Below are 23,520 nucleotides of genomic sequence, written 5' to 3'. Positions count from 1 at the left end.
ATGAATTTATAATGAGCAAAATTCATATCAGTCCTTCAGATTAAATCAATCATTTTTCTGGTACAATGCCTTCAAAAGTTTGTGGTGGCTTGTGTGGCCCTTTGAAGTCATAACTGTGCCTTTTTAGAATCCTTAGTTTTCAAACTTGGAATTTTTTGCATTCTGATGTAGGTGTTTTTGTCTCTTTGTATGGTCTGTGTAATAAACAGTTAAACAAGTAAAATCTGAGTTTGAACTGACTACTTCAAGCATTTGCTCTTGTTTTTATGTCTAGCTTTCTTTGCTGGTACATCCAGACAAATGCAAGCACCCCAAGGCAAAGGAAGCTTTTGCAGGTAATGCACGGGTTCATGATTGTAAATATGTTTCTTTGAATGCATCCTTCAGAGGCAACTTTCAATTGTCATACCAAATTATTGGGGGGTGATCCATTAAGCATGCTTATGAAGTTTTCAAGTGATCTGGATGTGTTTGAAGGAATTACTTGGAAAATGATGCTCATGAACTTTCAAATAGCTATTTGCACATATTGTTTTAAGGATTTAATCACATGGAAAGTTGTTTTATGAACTTATTCTTGTGTATTTGATGCCATAAGGAATAATCACAAGTAAATTTCAACACCACTTTTGTGAAAGGGATGAATGATAATGAAAGATAATGTGCGAATGCTTATACATAGAATCGTGGGAAGTGCATACCTGGAACATGGTTTCAATCAAAGTGGGATTTCATTGCTAAAAATTGCTAAGTGCATGCAACAGTGTGGGGGAAAGGTACTTTTTATTATAACCTTGTGGTATATGTTCAAATGCAACATACCTGCATGATAGGTGCAGTTGGTTGCCAAGAAACAAGATGGTGGTTTATGTGGTAAGCGGGGTATCTCACAAAAAAATGTTCTCCTGATAGGACCACGTAACTTAAAGTACAACTTTCAAGTCATTTAGCAGTACAATCTAGAATCAATATGTTCTCATGGACGAGTGTAGCTTCCCTTCCCTATTATAGGTCCGAGCATATAGAATGTCACTAATTTGAGAAATGGACAATACCAAGTATGTAGAATGTGTGATGTGTGACACACATTTGAATGTCCAATGTATTGTTCTTATTTTACTACTTTAAGAATTAGGTTTTATGCTTTTTGTTTGCAAATGTCTTTTTGTTGTGTAGCCCCTTGACGACATTTGAAGCGATCATATATCTATGTTCTGCACTCTACTTTCCATCACAGGGTCCATATGAGGAAATGATTTTTTTTCTGTGCTCTTTATATTCCACCATATCCAACTTATTTTAATGAATCCTGAAATCAAAGATGGTGGCTGGCTTATTCTCTCGCTGGATATGTGTCGTTCAATTTTTCATGGAATTGCTTTAGGAACATAAATAGAGATGCATGGAATTGCACACTGCAAGTTTGTCCCTGATGTGGTTTTGTTTCCTTGGTTTTGCAACATGACTGCCAAATCAGCATTGGCCAAAGCTCAACAGACACTATTGGATCCTCCAGAGAGAGAATATGTGGTTTCTCAAGTAAACTTGGCAAGAGGTATGTTTCCATGTTGTTTGCCAGTCTTTCATTGAGGTTGCATTTGCAGTCAGAGAAAGCAGTACTTGTTTGCATATATGGTTGTACTCATTTAATTCAGGTGCTTAACTTAATTATTGATTTGTCGATTAGAATTTGATTCGATGAGGAGTGACTGATTGATGGGTTCTCCAAGAACATCTGAATGTTGCAGTGAGAGTTAAGATTCACAATTCAAATGACAACTTTCTCCTCAGAAATATCTCCTTGACTTGCACCTCTCCCTTATTGCTCCTTGATGCAATTTCTCTATTGCTGAATGAAGTTTGGTTAGCTCCACGGCAAATTTTGATGTGAATGTTGAAACTTCATCTTGTGTTTGATGTACTGAAATATAAGGAGGACATCCTGCTTTTTTGAGCAGCACACCAGCACCCTTACATCATCTGCAGCTGCAATCACCAGCCATCTGCTTCATTTGAAGACTGTTTTCTTCTCTTGGCTGGTGCCCTGCATCTTCCATATTATCTGGGTCAGTTTCTTGCATTCTCAGCCTTTCCAAGGGACTGTGTTTTGGCTGCCAGCTGCTGCATACCCAAATAGACATTGTCGCTAGGCAGGACATGCTCTGCATTTTGTCATCCTCAGCCTGGACACTGCTGTGTTTTCACATCCAGCCTGTTGTCGTGCTGTCTTCAGCCCTCTGCATCAGATTTCTTCTGGGGCAATGGTGGTTTGCTGCACTTGACATTCTTTGACTCTCTCTGTCAGCCCACTCTCACAAGAGAGAGCGGTTGTTGGACAGCCTTTCTCCTTGAGCACCCTCTCCATTGGATCTCATCCAGTTTATAATTCATTCATTTAGCATTCATTTATTCATCAGTTTCGTCTTGCTTAGATGCAGGGGTATCTGTGTAGTACCTATAGTGCATTGTTTGCCTGCCCACACTACTCAGTCGCAGGGATATCCATCCCATGCTTATGGTGTGCCTATCCCCCTTCCTTGGGCTATTCAGTCAGTGATTATCCCTATGCCTAGTTAGCGCATTACCATAGTTGGATATGTTGAGCAACCAAAATCCTCACATGCGTTAATAGTTAATTGTAGTGCATTGGGACTTAATTTTGGTTTTTATTCGAAGCCCTAAAAAGGCTTTCTTTCTATTTATTGGCACTTATTTGCCATGGTAGGACGAATCGCACTATATTCTCCAACAACTTAGTGCTCTCCATTGCTGTCCACACCATCTATAGCTCTTGAGGATTGTGGTTTGCTCCCTCTATTGCTGTCCATCATCCTCCGTTGTCCACTTTGACATCCCGTGCTTGAAGGATTGCGTTTCATCCCTCCATAGAGCATTCTCCTCCATAGGCACTGCTAGCTAGGACATTGTAGTATTCTTTGAGCCTTGATTGGTGTCATCGATCCATCTCTGCTCACCTCACTACCGGTCTATGAGACACAGAACCTTGAAGCTCCAATGTATCATCATTGTACATAATACATCATTTCATTCGTTTTTTGTGTCCCAGTGTTTGACTTCAACACACACTTTGTGTTTCTCTTTGTAAACCTTACCGTTTCTTTATAGGATACACTGTGCATACTTTAGTAATGCATGGTGGGCACTTTGGGGCAAATGTCCACATTCCCCCGCCTTGCTTAACTAAGCACTAACACTCATGAGGCCTATGGATTTGGCATGTTGATGAGGAAGGGCCTGAGGAAGGGCGTTGGTGAACCAATCTGCCACATTGTCCTTTGTCTTGCAAGACTCTGCTAGAGTGCAGCGAATGCAAAAGCGTATGACCAGACTGAAAGAAAATGATCACAAAGAAGCGGAGAGCGAAAGAGACAGTAGAACACAGAAATCTGCAGAATGCTGAATGAAGAAGGCAGATATGTACAAGTGTGCTGTATGTGTATATCAGTTGTGTCTCTCCATTTGCACCTGAAAAGCCAAGTACCAAAGATTGGGAAGGCGTTGGGGTGTAAATAGCCCAAAAGAATGAATAAAAAATAGCAGGTTGGCCAATAAAAACTGGTAGACCAGCCAGAAAACTGGCCAACTGTGCCAGATGTGTAGTGAAAATGCTGCGTACTGCCATGTGGCACTTGCCCGAGGATGTCCGTACTGCCCGGCCTGCCCTTTGTGATCCACACTACCTAGACTACTGTAGAACCATCATATGACTATTGAAAACTGTCCGACCTGCTCAAGAAAATGTGTAACTGTGCCCAAGAGCACTAACTGAACAATAGTACATTGCTTATGCCAGTGTCTTAGGCAGTGTTGGTGTCTTTTATGGCAGATGATTGAATCTCCAACACCTCTCAAATCTTGGATGCGGCATTAGACTCAGGATTTGGAGTGTTGTCGAAGAATGGCTTGAGGAAGAGCCTTCGTAAACAAGTTTGCTAAGTTATTCTCCCTCTTGCAAAATGGTATTGGATCTCAATGTGCTTCAACCTAGGATGGAATACAGGATTCCGTTCCAAAGCAATGCAACTCTCATGAAGTGTATTAGGACCTGTTTGAGGACAACCAAGCTCTCATAACAACCTTTGAAGCCACATTGTCTCGCATGTAGTAGAAGATGCTGCTTGATACTCCGCCTCTGTAGATGATAGGGCAATTGTGGGCTACTTACTACTACTCCAAGAGATAGCATGTGCACCCAAAGTGAAGCAATATCCTGTCCTTGACCTCTTGTGGTCAATATCTCTAGCATAGTCTGAATCCGTCCGCCTTGTAGAACAAAGGCTAAATCTCTTGTACGTGTTGGATAACTAGGTCGGGGGTCCCCCTCAAGAACCGCAAAATCCTCATGGCAGCTTTCTAATGAACTAACTTGGGCTCATTCATGACCCCTACAAGCAAATCTACATGAAAACACAAATCAATCCAAGTGTTTAGAAGCCATATCAGCAACCCAATCAATTGCATGTAGCGGGTAGCATTTGCCGTCGGTGAATTTGCATGGGCCGTAGTCTTCTGGTTCAGATCCATGGGAGTAGAAATAGCCTTACATCCCTCCATCTCAAAAGTAGTCAAAAGCTCTTGCACATGCCATTGTTGGGAGACAAAAATTCCCCTCGGAGTTTGTGGAATCTCATGACCAAGAAAGAAGTGGAGAAGAGTCAAGACCCATGTCATCTTGAACATCTTGTGTAGTGCCACTTTTGTTTGTTGGACCTTTTAGGCATGGTTACTTGTCAAAATGAGATCATCTACATAAAGCACGAACAACATGTGCTCTCTAGTTGAGGTGTGGATATACAAGTGGGGGTTAGCAGAGCAACACAAACACCTTAACTTCCCTTGAAGGAACGAGGCTATCTTCTCGTTCCAAGCATGTGGAGTCTATTTGAGGTCGTAAACAACCTTCTTCAATTTGTTAACTTTGGCATTTGAGGAGGAAAAGCTAGAAGATACATAGATCTCCTCCTTCAAATCTCCATTAAGGAATGCAGACTTCACATCAAGTTGATGAGCTTGCCATCTCCTATGGATGGCTAAGGCAAGAATAGCCCTAATGGTAGCTATCCGAGTTGTAGGGGCAAAGGTATCATGGAAATCCACTGTTGGCCACTACGCGAAGCCCTTAGCAATGAGTCACGCCTTGTGCTTATCCAGAGTGCCATCGTTATGATACTTGGCCTTAAAGTCCCACATGACTCCAATCACCTTCATATGAACAGGCTGTGGCACAAGATCCCAAGTGCCATTCTGATTAATAGCATTCAACTCCTCCTGCATAGCCTTTGAATGTTGCGAGTGCAAAGCCTCCTTCATGGAGGTGGGCTCTCTATCATGTATGGCACGAGACATAAAACAACAGTTATTACAAACAAGCTTGGTGAAGTGTGCTTGGTTGCTTTGCGATCGTTGTGGGCCATCTTGGCGTTGCCACTCCTTAAGAACTCCCTCAATCCCTACATCATGGAGTGTATTACATGCCCAATGAGGAGGCGACTGATATTCTCGTCGTCGTTTTGCCTTTGATAAAGTCTCTAGCATATCCACTGGTGCCGACTCAACAAGTGAATCTGGTGGCGAAGCGATCTCATCTGCCATTGATGGAGGAGCCTTGAGAGGCATAGACTCCAAAGGCACTGGCTCAGGTGCCCAATTGTTGCTTGGATCTCCAAGGATGGGATGGTCAATACCCCCCTTTGCTGTTGGAAACTCCACGAACCGAACATCTCGACTCGTGCATACCTCCCATGAAACGGGATCATAAAGTCTATATCCTTGGGATTGTGAGCTATAAACCACGAATACCTATCTTTTGAAAGTCGGCTCAAACTTGTCCCTTTGTTTCTTCGAGATATAGACATAAGCATTGCATCCAAATATCTTGTAATACGACACATCCGGCTTTTGACCAAAGTAAGCTACAAAAGGTGTCATTCCAACCATGGCCATTGTAGGTGATTGATTAAGGATGTGGACATTATTGGCCATTGCTTTGGCCCATAGACATTGGGGTATTTGCCGATGCTCCATCATAGTCCATAACATCTTGATCACCCTGCAATTTTTCTGCTCCAATATGCCATTCTTCCAAGGTGTGCTTGTGTTGCCAAACTCCTGGTAAATGCCACGATTTGCACAAAACTTGGCTAGCTCGTTGGAGACAAACTTTCCTTCTTTATCGGATTAGACTCTTGAGTTTCCTACTAGACCTCTTTTTTCTCAAAGATCAACCAATCCTTCAAGTGTGAGAATGCTTTAGACTTCAGATCCAAGAAGCACGCCCATGTCATCTTGCTAAAATCATCAACAATTCCCTCTAGGGATTGCATCCTTATCAGTCGACATAAGTGTGTCGAAACAAGCTCCAAGGGCTCCTTTGCCCTTTGCGAAGCCTTGTTGGGAATCACATCTCTATGTTGCTTGCCATGAATGCAAGACACACATGGTGGGTGGCTCACCCCAATCTCTAGTAATCCATACACTAGCTGACCACAAGCTGCCTTCCTAAGATACTCGTAGTCGAGGAGGCCAAACCGAGCACACCATAGCTCGGTTTGAGTCTGTGAAGAAAGAAGTAAAGTCTAATGAAATCCGCATCTTGTAGACTCCATTTTCCTCATGACCTGTATAAGGAACTCGTTGAGAATCTCCATCAAGAACTTAGGAGTCTTTATCAAACTCGACATAAGGCCAAGAGCACAAATGTTGCTCATGAAAGAAGATGATAACCTAAACCCAACACATAGAGAACTTGATATGTGTGGCCACCACCTTGCCTATTCGGAATTAGTTGCATATCTACTTTGCTTTTGATAGGGATTGAAGAGCTACATACGGGCAGTATTATTTATAGGAGTCATATGTGTTAGGAAGCGCCATTGTCCACAATCCACTCATGAGGCTGTGGGGCCATCATTGTAGCATCAGAGGCCATCTGATGAGCATCCTCAACTACCTCTAAGTGGAGGAAGGAAGCTGATGAAGGAGCAGCCAACACTCTGGAGTCCTTCGTAGTTTTCTCCTCCTTGGTGTCCTTCTTGTCCTTGTTGGGGCAATCCTTCTTCCAATGACGTGTCTTGCCACAAATGTGACAAGAATACTCCCTGGCTTTGTCTTGCTCGGTCTTCTTGTTCTTCTTCTTCCCCTTTTGTTGAGGAGACTGACCTGTCAACACCTTCGTCTTGGAAGCATTTTGTCCTTTGAGTTGTTCCTCTTGATCCAAGACCATTGGAACTAACTCTTCCTAGTTAAGGATATGTGTCCACTTGAAGCAATCAAGGTGGAGTAGAATGCACTAAATCGGGGCGGTAATTGTGAAAGAAGAGTTATGGCCATATTCTTCGAGGTAATCACCATCCCTACATTTTGGATCTACATTTGCAATTGTCGAAGTTTATTGACATTCTTTTGCATGGAAGTAGACTTGGACGGCCTCAATGTCCAAAGAGACAACCACTTCATCATGGTCATCCGATTGTATGACTGATCCAATTCCAACCATATGTCCTGAGCAATAGTCAAATGCTTGATGTGAGCTATCACAACTAGATTGCAAGAGAAAAATAGGAATGATAGGATGCGAGCATTTAGTTTTTACCAAAGATGGTTTTACCTTCGCCAACTCTGCCTTCTCATTAGTAGAAAGCTTGGAGATATCACAGGCTGTAAGACGATCTATGACCCTTGTCATGAGCTCTGTCAAATCATAGGACTTCAAGATAGCAAGCATCATTACCTGCCAGATGCGGCACCCATCGAGCTTTTGATTTGAAGGAAGAGCTGATAGCACGGGGACCTTACGGTTCATAATAGCTTGAAACTCCACATCAAGCTCGGAAGACATTGTCACTCGAAGAACTTGCACAAAAACAAGGGCAGCCCCATCTGATTTTGAAAAGGCAGCTTGCTAAGGCTTCCTTTACTTGTCTTGGACCTGTTTCAACTGTGAGGGGTGGTGAAAATGCAAAATCTGCACCAAAAGGCTGAAGATGCAGCCCTTTCCCCTTCACAACAGAAAAAACCTGCAAGAAACAACAATTTCTCTCCTTTCTTGCCCTTCACCTATTCGTCTCAGCCTTGTGTCGATAGCCCTCAAGCTCACCCTCGAACGTTGAAAACACAAACTTTTGTTGCATTGAAATCTCCCCTTCATGTCTGCCCATGATCAATAAGCCCTTCAACATTGTTGTGATACCATGTCAGAGTGCAGTGAACATGGAAACATATGACTAGACTGAAAGAAAATGAACATGGAGAGAAGGGCAAGAGAGAGAGAGATAGTAGAACGTAGAAATATGCAGTGAATGAATGTTGAAACGAAGAAGGCAGATCTGTACAAGGGTGCTGTATGCATATGTTGGCTATATCTCTCCACTTGTAGTTGAAAAGACAAGTGCCAAAGATCGGGACGGGATGGGCATAAATAGCCCAAAAGAATGAATAGAAAATAGTAGGTGGGCCAGTATAAACTGTCAGAATGCAGTGATGCGGAAGCGTGGGACCAAGACTGAGAGAGAGTGAACAAAGAGAGAAGAGAGAGAGAGAAAGAGACAATAGATCACTTTTCAATATTTATCTTACTGGTTGAACAACACATTTTTTTATTTAAAAAAACCAAATCCAACACATCCAAATATAATCAAATAAAATTGAAAAAATATAGAAAAAAACTTAAAAAAACCAAAATAAATCAAACAAAATATACATGGTGTTTTGGTATTTTCACTTATGTTGGAAAATCTTTAGCTTACTGAAGTGTATTTTGGGTTTAATTGTGGTCGTGATCATTTCTCATCCTATTAGTTGATTTTTGTGTGCATTCAAATGCACTTGCATTCACACCCCTTCCAGGTATTCTGTTTCTCTCCTTATTTTTTTTACACCAAACATCACGCGTATCTCCTCCTCTATGATGTCACCACACGCGCACACCTCGAGGACAGTAGGGCTTGATCATGATCTGATCTCCACGAACTGCTGAGAGTGCATGTGAATGAATGAAAGTGTACCAAAATATTGGCTATATATAGCCTAGAAAAAAACAATATCTAGCATCAGGTCGGCTGCATTAAATGGAGCCGACTGCATAAAAAATGCCCAGAAATGTCCGATTGGTCAATCCTTTGCCACGTGGAATCTGCAACAGCATCTCCCACCACACGTGTGATCGTTGACCTTGCAAAAATGATGACGTGGCACCTTGCTGCTGACGTGGTACTCAAACTGATCCTGAACTGCTCCGTACACTGCTTGAAAGAGGAAAATGCGCGTGTCTAGGGGATGATCTCTAACATAAACTAGTTGACGATGTTGTGACGGGTTAGGCACGAAGATCGAGACAGTCAGTTGTTACGTGCAGCGGAGAGACAGAGAGAGTGAGAGAGAGCAGATTAGAGAGTGTGCATGTTTGTAGGTACGATGACGAGTGTGTACCTTTAGGTTTATATATATATATATATATAAGCACTAAGGGTGTGCTCACACCTGAGCATAAATAAAGGCTCAAGGGCCTTTATTCCCAACAACCTCCCACCTAAAGGTAATGTGCCTTAAGAGGAGAAAAGAATTAGCTAAGTCTAGGTATATACAAAGCTGAAATACATATATCTATCCAACTCCCATCATCTGTCGGCAATGAGCAAACTGCTCTGCTGGAAGACCCTTCGTGAGAAGTACATATATCTATCCAACTCCCATCATCTGTTGGCAATGAGCAAACCGCTCTGTTGGAAGACCCTTCATGAGGTCTGTAGGATTATCATCTGTATGCACTTTGACAAGCTCAATGCTCTTGCTGTCAAGTACATCTCTAATGAAGTGGTACTTCACTTGTATGTGCTTTGTCTTTCCATGAAAGACAGGATTCCGTGCTAGCATGATAGCACTCTGACTATCACAATGGAGAACAGGTAACTCTATGATGCCAAGCTCTCCCACCAGACGTGAAAGCCATAAAGCCTCCTTGCATGCCTCAGTGGCAGCCACATACTCTGTCTCTGTAGTAGACAATGCAACACACTTTTGTAGCCTAGAGATCCAAGAGATTGCTCCTCCTGTGAAAGTAAACACATACCCAAAAGTGGACTTTCTGTAGTCCGCTTGACCAGCATAGTCTACATCCGTAAAGCCAACAACAGATGCCTTTTGCTTCCCAAAGCAGATGCACAACTCCTTTGTGCCTTTGAGGTATCTCATAATACCTTTCATTGCATCCCAATGGTTTTTTCGAGGGGTTGCCATGTATTTGCTAACCACTCCTACTACAAAGGCAATGTCAGGACATGTAGCAACCATAGCATACATCAAACTGCCAACAACTGAAGCATACGGTATCTTGGCCATTTTAGCCTTTTCATCATCAAATGTAGGGTTGTTCTCTGCACCGAGTTTCACATATGGAGGCAATGGAACCCCAATTGTTTTCCCCCCCTCCATATTGAAACGCTTTAAAACCTTGGAGATATACTCTTGTTGCTGAGATAGATAGAGTAAGCCTTTTGATCTATCTCTGAGTATTCGCATGCCAAGAATGTGATTTGCATCACCAAGATCCTTCATGTCAAAGCTGCCTCGAAGACTTTGCTTTAGTGAGTCCAAGGCATGAGTATCCCTGCCAGCAATCTGCATGTCATTAACATACAAAACCGAGATAATCAGGCTGCCATCTGTTGCCTTCTTGGTGTACAAGCAGTGATCCACTTGACTTCTATGAAAGCCTTGGGACTGCATGAATGTATCAAACTTATGATATCATTCTCTTGGTGCTTGTCTCAGCCCATACAAGCTCCTTTTGAGTTTACATACCATCTTTTCTTTCCCTTTTTCCACAAACCTTTTAGGTTGTTGCATATATATGCCTTCATGCAAATCACCATGTAAAAATGCAGTCTTTACATCCATCTGTATGAGTTCCATATCTTCAACTACAACCAAGTCCAAAATGTTTCTCAATGTAGTCATTTTGACTACAGGAGAAAAAATCTCATCAAAGTCAATTCCATGCTCCTGCTTGTACCCCTTTGCAACCAATCTTGCTTTTACTTAGGTGAGGAACCAGAAGTGACCATCTTGTAAACCCATTTGCATGGAAGTGTTTTCTGCCCTTTAGGCAACTGCACCAAGTCCCAAGTGCCATTTTTCTCAAGAGATTCCATCTTTGACAACATGGCTTTATACCATTTCTTGCTGTCCTGTTTGACCATTGCTTCCTTGAAGCAAAACAATTCACCACAATTTGTCAACATGACATAATCAGCCACATTGTTTGCACCAGGAACAAATCTGTCAGGTTGTCTAGTAGGCCTAGACAATCTCCTAACCCAATGGTTATTGTTTGTTGGCTGTTCCTGCAAATTTCCATTTTCAGCATGCTGTCTTGGCATTTCAGCCTGCAAATCAGTATTAACAGCTTGCTGTCCTGGTTGTTCCTGCATGTAGTGGCTCATTATCATGACCAGTAGTTGGCTAATCATTTCCAGCATCATTTCCTGCAGTTCATTTACAGCATCATTATCATGGCCAGTAGTTGGCTGATCATTTCCAGCATTTATAGGTTCATTTACAGCAGGTATTTGCTGCTGTGCAGCACACACATTTTGTTGTCCAAAAGGTATTTCTTCTCGGAATACAACCTTACGGAACTCCTCTGTCTTTTCATGCTGTTTATGCATGCGATCTTCCCCGGAAGATAACGTCATTGCTGTGTATTACTTTCCTTTTATCGGGATCTCACAATCTATAGCCCATTTTACCCTCGTCACCATATCCTAGGAAAATGCATTTATAGGACTTTGACTCAAGCATGAGACAGTATCGTGCGGACCTTATCCTGTATGGTTCGATTCATACGCTCTGCAACTCCATTTTGGGGTGAATTATGAGGGGCAGTGAGCTTCCTCTTTATCCCTTTGCTGTCACAATATGCCTGAAAGGCCTTGGACACATATTCCCCACCATTGATAGAGCGAAGACACTTAAGTGTCTTATGTGCCTGATTTTCAGTCAATGCCAATAATTCTTTAAACTTATCTAGCACTTCATCCTTGCTACGAATAGGGTAAACCCATATCTTCCGTGTAGCATCATCGACAAAGGTGACAAAATATTTCTTTCTCCCTAAAGATAACCCTGGCATCTGACATACATTGGAATTTACTAACTCTAGAGGAGAAGATTTTAGTGAAAGAGGCTTCTTATGAGACGTCTGTGCATGTTTACCATAAACAATGATCACAATGCTCAAAATCAGCATAACGAAGACAAGGCAAGTAACCCAAACGAGAAAGCACTTTCATTCCAGTTTGACTCATGTGTCCCAATTGGCCACGCCACAAAGAAATGCTTAGCTGCTCGGTCACGGCAACAACATGGTCACGTACACTAGATACATGAAGTGGATACAAAGTATCACTCTTGCACCCTCTGGCAATCACTCTAGATCCCTTACAGATCTTCCATTTTCCATCACTAAAGGTGGTATGAAAACCATCATCATCTAGCTGCCCTATGCTAATCAAGCTCTTCTTGAGCTAAGGTACATGCCGTACATTCTGAAGTGTAAAGACAGAGCCATGCTGAAACTATAACTGCATATTGCCAATACGTGCAATCTCACATGCATAGTTGTCCCCAAGATGGACAACACCATGTCGACCCCCTATATAGGCAGAGAACCACTCACGATGAGGGGTGACATGAAAGGAAGCACCTAAATCGAGAATCTTGGTATACATGTCTGCTAGTAAAGCATGTGCACCAAAGTGTGAAGAGACAAAGAGTATGTCACTCCTACTATCACTGTCATGAGTGACTACATTCACCTCTTCAATTTTTATACTTCTCTTCTTAGGCTGACAGTTTTTTTTCTCTTTCTTGCTATCGTCTATCTTCTTGCCCTTTCCTTTCTCTTTCTTTCATTTGTAGCAGTCACGTTTAAAGTGACCCTTCTTGCTACAATGATGGCATTTAACATCTTTGCCACGAGATTTACTACGTCCCTAGCTATTAGATTTGCCTTTCTACTGTGATCTGCCCCTAGTATGCAAAGCACTGGAAGACTTACTATAAAGAAAATACCCTAACACAGAAGCATAAACAGAAACCGTACGACAAAGCACAAACTGACAAAATAACACAGTTAGGGTTAGGGTAACTCAGAGACAATGAACACAGTGAATAAATGAAATGATATGACTACTAATAATACGATGCTCATGCAACAAACACACTATGCAGTGAATGAATACTGAATCTCAAACTCTTGTATCTCAAGGATCAAGGCAGGGGTAATGAGCTGGAGAGTGTGTCGTACTCCGAACGGATCCCAAATTGCAGTAAGGCAGTCTCTGAATGTCGAACACCAGCAAACGCAGCAGTGAGAAGCTGGATCTGATGCAAACTCCAATGAGGAGAGAGAAAGACTAAAAACGCAGGCAACAGGTGAGAGAAAGATTAAAAAGTAGGCATGATAGCCTGTAGAAGAGAGAGAAAAAACGCAGGCAAGACAGCCTGCAAGAGAGTTAGATTGCAGTGACTACAGCAGGAGAGAGAAAACTGCAGACGACAGTTGACAGGTGAGAGAAAGTCTGAAGCAATTGCAGCAGGAGAGAGAAAACTGTCAGGGCGGTAGCTGGAGCCTGCAAACACAGTAGATTGCTGACGTGGCAGGTTGTACGAAAGTAGTCCAGATGAGCAGGAGTCAGTTGCCAGATAGAAACAGTAGTAATCAGCATGTGGAGGGAACAGTGATGGACAGCAAGAGCTGAGATGTTCTCCGTGAACAGGGTGTGGGCAGCAAGCTAATAACACCTGAAACTTGCAAAAACGAGATTGAGGAAAGAGTGGAGGGCTGACTGCCAATTTATAGAAAATTAGGATTCTAGATCCTCTCCCACTTAACTCTCTCGATCCGCTTCCCGTTTTAGGATTTTGGCTAAAATAAGCCTAAAATAAGCATGTTTTGGGGCTGTTTAAGTGGCAAGGGCAATGACACTCTGGTTGTCGCAATAGACAACTGTGGGAGAGTCACATGGAAAATGAAGCGCCGCCAATAAACTCCTCAGATATATGGCCTCGATGGTGCCATCGAAGAGAGCCCGGTACTCAGCCTCGGCTGTGGAAGCCGCCACCGTCTCTTGCTTACAGTTGGATCAAGAAATGGGAGCTGTACCCAAGGTAAAGAGATAGCCGCCATGGGAACGCTGGGTGTCAGGATCTCCTGCCCAATCAGAATCAGTGTACCCCTGCAAACATAAACTAGAACCATATGTCAAGCCATAAGAAAAAGTACACCGCAGATAACGCAACACACAAAGACATGCAAGCCAATGTGACATCCTAGGTGTTGTGAAATACTGACTGAGCATGCTAACCGAGTAAGCTAAATCTGACCTAGTGTGAATTAACCAAAGAAGTTTTCCTACAACAGAATGATAGGTGTGTGCATGGAAGGGCTGTTCTAGGGTATCCTTTGACAAGTGGACAGTAGGATCAAGAGGTGTGGCCACTGGCCATGTCTGATCCGAAGTGGTAAGCTTACCTATCTTGTCATTAGGCGTGTGTGTATGCACGACACCCGAAGACTCTGAAATGGGAAATAACAGGCTGAGAGTCAAAAAATGCCTCATACGGGGTCTTCTGAGGAAGAGCTGCGTGCCATTTTCATGACTGTGCGGTTCCTATGCTCTACGACTCCATTTTGAGAGGGGGAGTTGGTAGAGGTGAGCTGGCGAGAAATGCCATGCTTGTGTAGAAACTCGGAAAACTCATGGGAGATAAACTCACCACCGCTATCACTCCTCATGCACCCGACACGACGACCAGTTTGGTTATGAACCAGCAACACCCAAGCAGAAAAATATGTGAAAGCATCTGACTTATGCTTGAGAAAGTGCACCCATATGTATTGAGAATGATCATCCACTATCAAAAAGAAGTATAGCGCGTCGTTCAAAGTAGCAGTGGATGTCGGCCCGCAAAGATCAACGTGAATCAATCTAAGAGGCTCCTCAGCTCTATGTGTAGACTGTTGAGGAAATGGGGTACGGTGTTGCTTCTCGAGCTGACAGGCTTTATAGACATCTCGAGCTAGCTTTAGGCGTGGAAGGCCCTCAACTAGCTCAGGGCGTGACAACTCATAAAGTGAGTCATAACCAAGATGCCCTAAGCGAAAATGCCAAAGACGCTCATTGTGTGTAGGCTCCCAATTGTGGCTAAGGCTTGGAAGCTATGGAACACGGAGCCCTCGGCAGTCGGCTCGGTGAGAAAGTGAGTCGTGGTATAGGCCATTAGGCTGTGCCTCACCGCGAGCAATCACTAAACCAGTCTGAGAGTCAAGGACCTCGACTATGGTCGCTATAAAGAAAACTGCTTATCCCAACCGGCAAAGTTGCTGAACAGATAACAAGTTCACCCCAAGCTGAGGGACATGATATACATTGTCTAGCGAAGCCAGATCTAGACCCATGTCAGTGGCAAAACTGATGCAACCTTGAGCCTGAATCTTGACTGAGGAGTTGTTTCATACACGGACGCGCCCGGCTGCAGGGGCTCGGGTACGGAAAATGTCCTCTATAGGAGTCATGTGATGTGTAGCTCCATTGTTCACAATCCAAATTGGAGCTGAAGTACTCGGCTGTGACGAGTGGGCCTCTGCAGTAACCTCGTTAGGAGGCAACTTACAAATGTGAACGAGACTCGCATCGGATGTCTCTACGGAGACGATGTGGGCCTCTGCAGACTAGTTAGACAAGCCCTCTGGAGTTGAGAATGTTGTCAATTGAGATGGCTGTGCGGTAGCAGTGTGAGTCTGACCTTTAAACTGCCCCTTGCCATCACCTTGCCTCCCCTGCTGGGGGTTGCCCAACTGAGGGGCGGGGGTCTGAGACTTAGATTTTGGTGCTGTGCCTCGTGCCTTTGATCAATACTCGTCATCAAAATGGCCAGTCTTTTGACAATGTTGACAATACCTATTCTTTTTAGGTACATTCTGCCACCCTGGTTTAAGTTGTGACTGGGAGTTTCCTTGAGAATCCTAGATTGATTTAGCTTTTGAGTTTGATTTTGATTTTAAGTGGAGGTTTGGTTTGATTTGCCCTTCTCTTATTGCCCTTTCTGAGAATGAGCAAGAAGAGCCCCCTTTGAAGAGGAATTCATATAAAACTGATCGAATAACCGTGCGTAACGCAATAGTTGACTCTCAAATTCATAGGATGTAGGCATGGTAGGCTTTGAAACTATTCCTTCCACAAAATTGAAGTATTTCTTGGGGAGTTTACTTAGGAACAATGTGACTTGATCGTCAGAGGACTTGGGAGTCCTTGTAGTGGAGAATTCAGCGAGGAGACGCTGATACTCAGCCAACTTGACTTTGAAGTCATCCCAGTCAGTGATTTTGAAAAGCTGAAGCTCATGGTTAAGATTAATACGACGGCTCCTATCCCGAGTCTCATAGCGGTCAGTCAAGTGTGCCCATCTCTTTGACGCTAAGTCAAAATGCTGAAGCTGAGAATGAAACTCAGGCAATAAGCCTTGCATCAACTCGACAATAGCGGAGGCATTCCTAGCCTTCCATGAGCGGACGATCTCGTATGGAACCAATGCAGGATCGGGTTGGAGTTCCAACCCCTGCACAAGTTCCCATAGATTCTGTGAGTCAAGGACATGTCTCTTCAAATTCGACCAAGTAGTAAAATTTGACCGGTTAAAACGAGTCTTGTCATTAAATGCATTCTAGGCAGAAGATGAGCTAGAGTCATGAGGTGTCAAGTAGGTGGTGTAAGATGATGGTGGGAAAGATGGTGGAGGTGGGTGTGTTTGATAAGAGTAAGAGGGAGGGGAAAGAGATGGGTAGGCAGAAGTAGGCTGTGAGTGTCGATTGATGCGGAGGTACTGGAGCATGGTAGCCTTGTCCAAAGTGAGGCTGAGACACAACAGGATGACCAAAAGGTCCACTAGGCAATGCCATCGAGGCAAATTGTGGTGGCAATTGATCCACACTCGGGAGAGACTGAGTGGGATACCGAGGCTGCAATGATCCCAAAAGTGTGTATGAGGTAGGTGGAATACCATTCGGCTGAGGGAAGGATGAGGTCGTAAAGGATGTGCCTATGTTTCCATAACCCCCCGGTGTGATGTGCGGTGCGATATGAGGTGTCTGAAATGGAAATGTACATGGTGTAAATGGAAGTGGTGAAGGAAAGGAAGAATGTGGTGGGATGGGTGGGTTTTGAAAGTGAGGTGTATGGGGTGCAGATTCTTTTTGTTCATTTTTATCATTTAAAGATTGAAAATGAAACTGTGAAGATGATGATGCACCATGTAATGAAGTGAAAGGAACACCAAATTCATTCTGATTATGTAAAGTAGACAGAAAAGAAAGAAAGGCAGAAGAAGAGGTACCTGATTTTTTCTTATAATCCCCGCGACGCGTGTTAACATACAAGAATTGGTCCTCAAGAGGACCTTTTCCGTAGTCAACAGACTGGAATCTTTCTTCCACATGATCTCTACCGGTATATTGCAAAACAGAAGAGGTAAAAGAAGAATGCACAAAAGACGAATCAAAAGTACCTTGCACCGGAGAGGACGGAAGAATCTAAAAAAATGGAAAATACTCCGGATCTTACTCTCCAAGAGGGGGGCCCTATCCCTGGTGGAGGTCTTGACGGCCCTGTAACATCATCAGACTTACCCATAACATCTGAAGAGTGAAAATCATGCATACCTTCATTCAAAAGCTTTTCTTGAAGGGCAATCCTTCGGTCGAGCTCCTCAATCATCTTTCGTTGATAGGCTATGATCAGTTTATATTCTTCAGAGGTTAGCTTGCCTATCTTTTCTTCCATGTACTCAGATGTATCCTCCACCATGTCGGAACTTTGTGGAGCAAGCTGATCGGCCTACCCTCGCTCGGTTCTCGGCATAGGCTGTTCTGGAGACAGAATCAGTGTTGATGTGTTCGAAGTCATTTGAACCTACTGTTGTTCTTGCTTCTTGCAAAGAGCTCTTATATCAAAGGCCTAGGTTTCTCAGAGAGTACCAGACTCTGATACCATGAAAGGAAAATACCCTAACACAAAAGCATAAACAGAAACCGTACGACAAAGCACAGACTGATAAAAGAACACAGTTAGGTTTAGGGTAACTCATAGACAATGAACACAGTGAATAAATGAAATGATATGACTACTAATAATACGATGCTCATGCAGCAAACACACTATGTAGTGAATGAATACTGAACCTTGAACTCCTGTATCTCAAGGATCAGGGTAGGGGTAATGAGTTGGAGAGTGTGTCGTACTCCGAACAGATCTCGAATTGCAGCAAGGTAGCCTCGGATGTTGAACACGAGCAAACGCAACAGTGAGAAGCTAGATCTGATGCAGACAGTAGTGAGGAGAAAGAAAGACTGAAAATGCAAGCAACAGGTGAGAGAAAGACTAAAAACGCAGGCATGACAGCTTGCAAGAGAGAGAGAGTAAAAATGTAGGCAGGACAGCCCGCAGGAGAGAGAAAGACTGCAACGACTGCAGCAGGAGAGAGAAAACTGCAGACGACAGCTTACAGGTGAGAGAAAGAGTGCAGCGACTGCAGCAGGAGAGAGAAAACTGTTCGGGTGGTAGTTGGAGCCTGCAAACGCAGCAGTTTGCTGACGTGGCAGATTGTACGACAGCAGTCCAGATGAGCAACAGTCAGTCACCAGGCAGAAACAATAGCAATCAGCGTGTGGAGGGCTGGAAACAAGCGCCAGACTGTAGGGAACAGTGATGGACAGCAAGAGCTGAGATGTCCTCTGCGAATGGGGTGTGGGCAGCAAGTTGGTAACACCTGAAACTTGCAAAAACGAGATTGAGGAAAGAGTGGAGGGCTGGCTACTAATTTATAGAAAATTAGGCTTCTAGATCCTCTTCCACTTAACTCTTTCGATCCGCTCCCCGTTTTAGGGTTTTGGCTAAAATAAGCCTAAAATAAGTATGTTTTGGGGCTGTTTAAGTGGCTAAGAGCAATTCTCAGCACAACACTTACTGGATGCATTGTTTTGCTGATTCATTTCTTCCATAAGTAGAGCACTCTCTACATCAGCATACAAAAGGATCACATTAGAATTGCTCATAGCAGTCCTGAATGTATCCCAACTCTCTGGCAGAGTGCAAAGCAAGAAAGCAGCCTTAAATTCCTCATCAATCATGAACTTTAAGGCTACTAGCTGGCTGAAAATGGAGTTAAACTCACTCAAGTGAGTAGACATTGCTGTACCCTTTTTCATACGCAAATCCATAAGCTTTTTAAGCCAATACACTTTGCTTGCAGCACTCTTCTGTGCATACAGTTCTTCTAGTCTAGTCCAAAAAGCATATGTAGAATCCAAACCTTCAATGTTGAACAACAAGGCATCAGAATCGATAGCTCGATGGTTGAGCGTGGAAGCTCATTTAACTCATCCCAATCGTCCTGTTCCATATCTGCGGGCTTTGCTCCTTGTGTTTTGATCGGCTTTGCCTTCTTCTTTTGCAACAGGATATTGTAGCACTGTTTTTGCCAAACTGCAAAGTTATGTGCTCCTTCAAGCTTCTTTATGTGCATGAGATTACTGCTGTCACTGCTGCCAGCCATGATTTTCAAACCAAATGTGACAAAAAAACAGCAAATGCAAGCCCAAAACTGTCACATCATTCCACAACTGATTACAGCTATTCCAAGGGCATATGCATCACATTACATGAGAAATTCCAAAATTTAGCTGCAATTTTTGTTGTATATGTATCCATGGGCATTAAATTTGACACACATGGTCAAAAGCCCCAAAATTTTTGTGCTCAAAGCATCAACCACACATTTGCATTTTCTCTGTCATGCATAGAACAGGCCAATTTTGCCAAAATAGAGCAAAATCCCCAAATTTTACCAAGTGTTAATGTCCAAATTGTGTGGAATTCAACCTGTATGTACATAAAATGGTCAAATGCTACACAGATTTTGCCCAAACTGCAAAATCCCCAGATTGCACGAGGTCCAATGTGCATCAATGTCGAGAAATTGGGTAAATTTCAGCCCAATTTGTGGATGTACAGGAAAAGCCCCAAATGTTGGGGACAAAATGTCACAAAATTCCTGCAATTTTGAGACAAATGACCTTGCTCTGCATCACAATTTTCAATTCCGGGAAAAGCCCCAAATTTTCAGGCCAAAATATGCACAAATCTGAATTCTGTGCTTATGCAAGCGAATCCCTGTCAGGCCAAGGGAAAATTCAAGAAGAATTTTAAAGAGAAAAAAACGAATTTGTGACCCTGTTGACCTGTGTGCAACTTGACTGGAGCCCCGCTAGTCCACACAAATTCCACAAGTGGTAGAAGACGTGATTGGAGCGCCCCTGATGCTACACCTACAGCTCCCGCCAGTCCATGCAGGTCCAACGCGTTTGGGGGTGGATCGCTTGCCAGTCGCTTGCTGTTGGAAGTTGCCACTAGTCAGTTGCTAACCTATTACGCACTTGAAAGTTGTCGCTTGGTGTCACCTGGTTATACCTGTTTGCCAGGGTAGGAAACGACCTGTCGTCTGTTTGGAGATGACGTTTTTAACCTTCGCCTTCACCTTGGAACTGTCGGCTAACAAAAAATGTGACCTATTGACCTGCACAAACTCCGGTAAGTACGAATGCCTCAACCGCAATTTTGATACCAGTTTGTAGTGATGGGTTAGACACGAAGATCGACAGTTAGTCGTTATGCGCAACGGAGAGACAGAGAGAGTGAGAGAGAGCAGATCAGAGAGTGTGCACGTTTGTAGGTACAATGACGAGTTTGTACCTTTAGGCTTATATATATATATATATATATATATATATATATATATATATATATATATATATATATATATATATATATATATATATAGATGTAAGTACAAGTGCTAAGGTGTGTTCACACCCGAGCACAAGTAAAGGCATGAGGGCCTTTATTCCCAACAGACGAGTGAAAAAAGTGGCTGATTGTGGCAAATTTTGACTAGGGATTGTCCATATTGCTCACCTTACTTGGTGTGATCCATACTACCCAAACTACTATAGAACCATTAGACGACTCTTGGAAAGTGTTTGACTTGTTTAGGAAAATGCGTAATTGTGCTTGAGTGTACTAACTAAACAATAGTACATTGCCTGTGCCTATCCAAGGGATGATTGAATCTCGAACAGACTCCACATCAATCTTCCTATCCAAGAGCTTCTCACAGATGAAGTGATAATGGATCTCGATGTGCTTTGTCTTCCCATGAAATATGTGATTGCTATAGCACAAGGTTTAGTGCTTCTGAAAATTCATTTGTAGATCTGAAATTTCTGCTTCTACGTGGTTATTTATTGCTGGTTGGTACTTGTTTGTACCTTGGTCACTTGTGTGAGAGTTTGGGCCTGCATTTGCTGAATTTTTGGTCACATTTGGGCTGAAAATCATGGCTGGCAGCAGTGATAGCAGTAATCTCATGCATATTAAGAAGCTTGAAGGAGCACATAACTTTGTAGTCTGGCAAAAAGAGTGCTATAATATCCTATTGCAGAAAAAGCAGGCAAAGCCGATTAAGACCAAAGGGGCAAAGCTTGCATATATGGAACATGAATATTGGGATGAGTTAAATGAGCTTGCATGCTCAACCATCGAGCTATCGATTTCTGATGCCTTGTTGTTTAACATTGAAGGTTTGGATTCTGCATATGCTATTTTGCCTCGACTCGAAGAATTGTATGCACAGAAGAGTGCCGCAAGCAAAGTGTATTGACTGAAAAAGCTTATGAATTTGCATATGAAAGAGGGTATAGCAATGTCTACTCACTTGAGTGCGTTTAACTCCATTTTCAGCCAGTTGGTTGCCTTGACGTTCTTGATTGATGAAGAATTTAAGGCCATGTTTTTGCTTTGCACTCTGCCAAAGAGTTGGGATATATTTAGGACTACTATGAGCAATTCTAATGCGATTCTTTTGTATGGTGATGTAGAGAGTACACTACTCATGGAAGAAACGAATGGGCAGAACAATGCATCCAGTAAGTCTTCTAGTGCTTTGCATACTAGGGACAGATCATAGCAGAAACACAAATTTGATAGCAAGGGATGCAGTAAATCACGTGGCAAGGATGTTGAATGCCATCATTGTGGCAAGGACGGTCACTTTAAACGTGATTGCTACAAATGGAAGAAAGAAAAAGAAAAGGGCAAGAAGGCAGATGACAGCAAGGAAGGGAAGAAAGAGAGTCAGCCTAAGAAGAGCAGTGTCAAAATTGAAGAGGTGAATGTAGTCACTCATGACAACGACAGTGGGAATGACGTACTTTTGGTCTCTTCACACTTTAGTGCACATGCTTTACTTGCAGATACAGATGATGACATGCATACTTGGATTCTTGATTTAGGTGCTTCCTTTCATGTCCCCCCTCATCATGAGTGGTTCTTTGGCTATACAGGGGGTCGACATGGCGTTGTCCATCTTGGAGACAACTATGCATGTGACATTGCAGGTATTGGCAGTGTGCAGTTGCAATTTCAGTTTCAGAATGGTTCTGTCTTCACACTTTAGCATGTACCTCAGCTCAAGCAGAGCTTGATTAGCATAGGGCAACTAGATGACGATGGATTTCATACCACCTTTGGTGATGGGAAATGGAAGATCTGTAAGGGATCTAGAGTGACTCTCAGAGGTTGTAAAAGTGATACCTTGTATCCTCTCCATGTATCTAGTGTGAGTGATCATGTTGTTGTCGTGACTAAGCAGCCAAGTGTTTCTTTGTGGCATGGCCAGTTGGGACACATGAGTCAAACTGGAATGAAAGTGCTTTCTCGTTTGGATTACTTACCATGTCTTCGTTATGCTGATTTTGAGCATTGTGATCATTGTGTTTATGGTAAACATGCACAGACGTCTCATAATAAGTTTCTTTCATTGAAATCTTCTCTAGAGTTAGTACATTCCATTGTATGTCAGATGCCAGGGTTATCTTTAGGGGGAAATAAATATTTTGTCACCTTTGTCGATGATGCTATACGGAAGGTATGGGTTTACCCTATTCGTAGCAAGGATGAAGTACTAGATAAGTTTAAAAAATTATTGGCATTGACTGAAAATCAAGCACATAAGACAAGTGTCTTCGCTCTGTCAATGGTGGGGAATATGTGTCCAAGGCCTTTCAAGCATATTGTGACAGCAAAGGGATAAAGAGGGAGCTCACTGCCCCTCATAATCCACCCTAAAATGGAGTTGCAGAGCGTATGAATCGGACCATACAGGATAAGGTCCGCACGATGTTGTCTCATGCTGCATTACCCCATGGTTTTTGGATAGAGGCTGTTATGACAGCCATACACTTGATTAATTGGTCACCAAACAGGTCTTTGGGGGGGTTTCCCAAGATGCGTGGTCGGTGGGCAAGCCACCTTCGTATGCACACTTGAAAGTGTTTGGCTGCCAAGCATTTGTGCACATTCGTAAACAAAAATGCAACAAACTTGAGCC

General features: G+C 43.0%; 1 protein-coding gene across 1 annotated transcript in view; it reads left to right on the top strand.

Annotated features, from left to right (window-relative positions):
• Positions 1-23,520, top strand: part of LOC148042007 (Chaperone DnaJ-domain superfamily protein) — a 117,959-nt gene that overhangs the window by 11,857 nt on the left and 82,582 nt on the right. Inside the window, exons 3-4 of the mRNA XM_087688991.1 lie at positions 275-335; positions 1,478-1,555. Of these exons, the coding sequence (XP_087545117.1) occupies positions 275-335; positions 1,478-1,555 (139 nt within the window). The remainder of the gene's footprint in view (positions 1-274; positions 336-1,477; positions 1,556-23,520) is intronic.

This window comes from Lygodium microphyllum, chromosome 1 (genome assembly GCF_053477565.2).
Source record: "Lygodium microphyllum isolate KBCC chromosome 1, Lygodium_microphyllum_v1.1.10, whole genome shotgun sequence".
In the NCBI taxonomy this organism is placed as follows: domain Eukaryota; kingdom Viridiplantae; phylum Streptophyta; class Polypodiopsida; order Schizaeales; family Lygodiaceae; genus Lygodium; species Lygodium microphyllum.
This window is presented reverse-complemented; position numbering and strand designations above follow the sequence as displayed.